The sequence below is a fragment of the Tupaia chinensis genome, unplaced genomic scaffold (assembly GCF_000334495.1).
Source record: "Tupaia chinensis unplaced genomic scaffold, TupChi_1.0 Scaffold142351_1, whole genome shotgun sequence".
NCBI classification, from domain to species: Eukaryota; Metazoa; Chordata; class Mammalia; order Scandentia; family Tupaiidae; genus Tupaia; species Tupaia belangeri.
In genome coordinates this window covers 143,663-146,116 of record NW_006202199.1, presented here as the reverse complement: position 1 = coordinate 146,116, position 2,454 = coordinate 143,663, and the positions used below count along the sequence as shown (strand labels likewise).

Below are 2,454 nucleotides of genomic sequence, written 5' to 3'. Positions count from 1 at the left end.
CTGAACCCAAATATTATTTTACATAATATCAAGAATAGAGTTCACTACAATAAGATATTTTAAGACAGAGATAAAGACAATATTCATATGCTTTTATGACATATATTGTAATAATTTTTCCATTTCACTATTAATTATTGTTTAGACTCTCTTATTGTGCCTATCATATAAAGTAGACTTTCATCGTAGGTATGAATGGATAGGAGAAAATAGAATACATATACTCTTCAGAATTATATGAAATTTCAAATGTACACTGGACATCTTGAAATATGTGTCCCATAGATAAGAATAAATGACTGAAGTATGCATTTAATGGGAGAATAGAAAAAATGTTTCCTCAGTAGGGGGAGAAAACAGTCTATACATAGGAAAATTAATTATAAATTCATTTAAAGGAACTTCGGTACAAATTGACATAAATTATTTGGGAAGAATGAACCAAAAGGGGTGCCCTATATTTGACAACCCTTTTCCATTTTGGTCATCTTCCCTGTAATTGTCAAAATATTCTTATAAAACCTAAAGGGTCACACTTTTAGAAGATAAAGACTAACACTTTAGAAAAAATGCCTCCTAGAATTACATGTGGGGGTATTCGAGAGACAGCAGGGGAATTTAAAGAAGCTCATCCATGTGTTATAAAAGAAAATAATAATGAGAAAATTATTCATTTTTAATTAGAATCTCATATGTCCATAATTCCTATTTCAACAGAAAACGTCAACATGACCAAGGATAACCACTCCTTTGCAACTGAATTTATCCTCACAGGATTTTCAATTAACCCAGAGCTAGAGATTCTTCTGTGTGTGGTCCTGTTTGTCATCTATCTCGTCACGATGGTGAGTAATCTTGGGCTAGTCGTGTTGATTTACATGGAGCGTCGTCTTCACACACCAATGTACATCTTTCTGGGCAACCTGGCTCTGGTGGATTCCTGCTGCTCCAGTGCCATAACCCCCAAGATGTTGGAGAACTTCTTTTCTGAAAACAAGATTTCCCTCTATGAATGTATGCTACAGTTTTACTTTTTCTGCCTTGCTGAGACTGCGGACTGCTTTCTCCTGGCAGCGATGGCTTATGATCGCTATGTGGCCATTTGCAACCCACTGCAGTACCACACCATGATGTCCAAGAAACTCTGCATTCAGATGACCACAGGGGCCTACATAGCTGGAAATGTACATTCCATGATTGAAGTAGGATTTCTCTTTAGATTAACTTTTTGTGGGTCTCATCTAATCAGTCACTTTTTTTGTGATCTTCTTCCCCTATATAGACTTTCTTGTGTAGATACTTATATCAATGAATTGATGTTAACTATCACAGCAGGGATTGTTCTAATCTTTACTATTAGTATCATTCTAATCTCTTATCTCTTCATCCTTTTCACAATATTCACAATGAAATCCAAAGAGGGGAGAGGTAAAGCCTTATCAACTTGTGCATCCCATTTTCTCTCTGTTGCAATACTCTACGGTTCTCTTTTCTTTGTGTATGTTCAATCAACTTCAGTTAATGAAGGAGATAAAGATATACCTGTTGCTGTTTTTTACAGCATAGTAATTCCTTTATTAAACCCCTTCATTTATAGTCTAAGAAATAAGGAAGTAATAAAAGTTATAAAAAGAATGTTAAAGAAGGGAAAATCTTGCAACATTCTGAAATGAATTTCATACCCTCTGGAAAACTGATTCCAAACTGATAAATTTTCTAAATCAAAAAATAATGAGAAAGTGGAAAAGCAATTTTGTATACAAAATAGTAAATTATTTGATCATTAGGAATGTCGTGACGCATTTTTGCATAGAAAAACATGTCATTATCTTCCTGATGACCTAACATTAAATTATGATGGCATGTGGGCCAAATTAGTAAGAGAAAGATAATTGGCTAAAATATGCTTCAACTTCTAAGCTACTAGCATTTATTAGGAATTAACTAAAGAATTAGTCATGAGACTACGATTTCTGTCAAACTGGAATTAGTTATGATTTCAACACACCCAACAAATATTAAGAATCAGCCAACATATAGGAAGAAGTCTATATTTAGCATTGTTAACAAATTACTGGAATTCCAAAGCAATATCTTAAGACTGCAGGCATATTCTGAGTTTTCAAACATAATCTTTTCTTTTTTTTAAATTTGTTGATCATTATTGTTTTTAATTTATATTTAATCACTACACATCTTACAGAATACAACATTTTTTTTTTTTGCAGAATGAATACTATCCATATCAGGACAGAATACAACATTTTTTTTTTTTGCAGAATGAATACTATCCATATCAGGCAAGTCAAAGATACTACTATATACATTATCAACACATAACTTTATATTTTGTATGTTAATTTTTTCCCTGACACTCTCCATCCCACTCTGTATTACTCACCCTCTTCTATATTTTCTCTAGTGTCTATAGTTGGCCTCCCTGCTATTCTACGT

General features: G+C 33.0%; 1 protein-coding gene across 1 annotated transcript; it reads left to right on the top strand.

Annotated features, from left to right (window-relative positions):
* The first annotated feature begins 728 nt into the window (after positions 1–728).
* On the top strand, positions 729–1,673 carry LOC102476296 (olfactory receptor 5K3). The gene has a single exon (XM_014582124.1). It carries the CDS (start codon positions 729–731, stop codon positions 1,671–1,673), a length of 945 nt encoding a protein of 314 aa, XP_014437610.1.
* Positions 1,674–2,454: the final 781 nt, after the last annotated feature.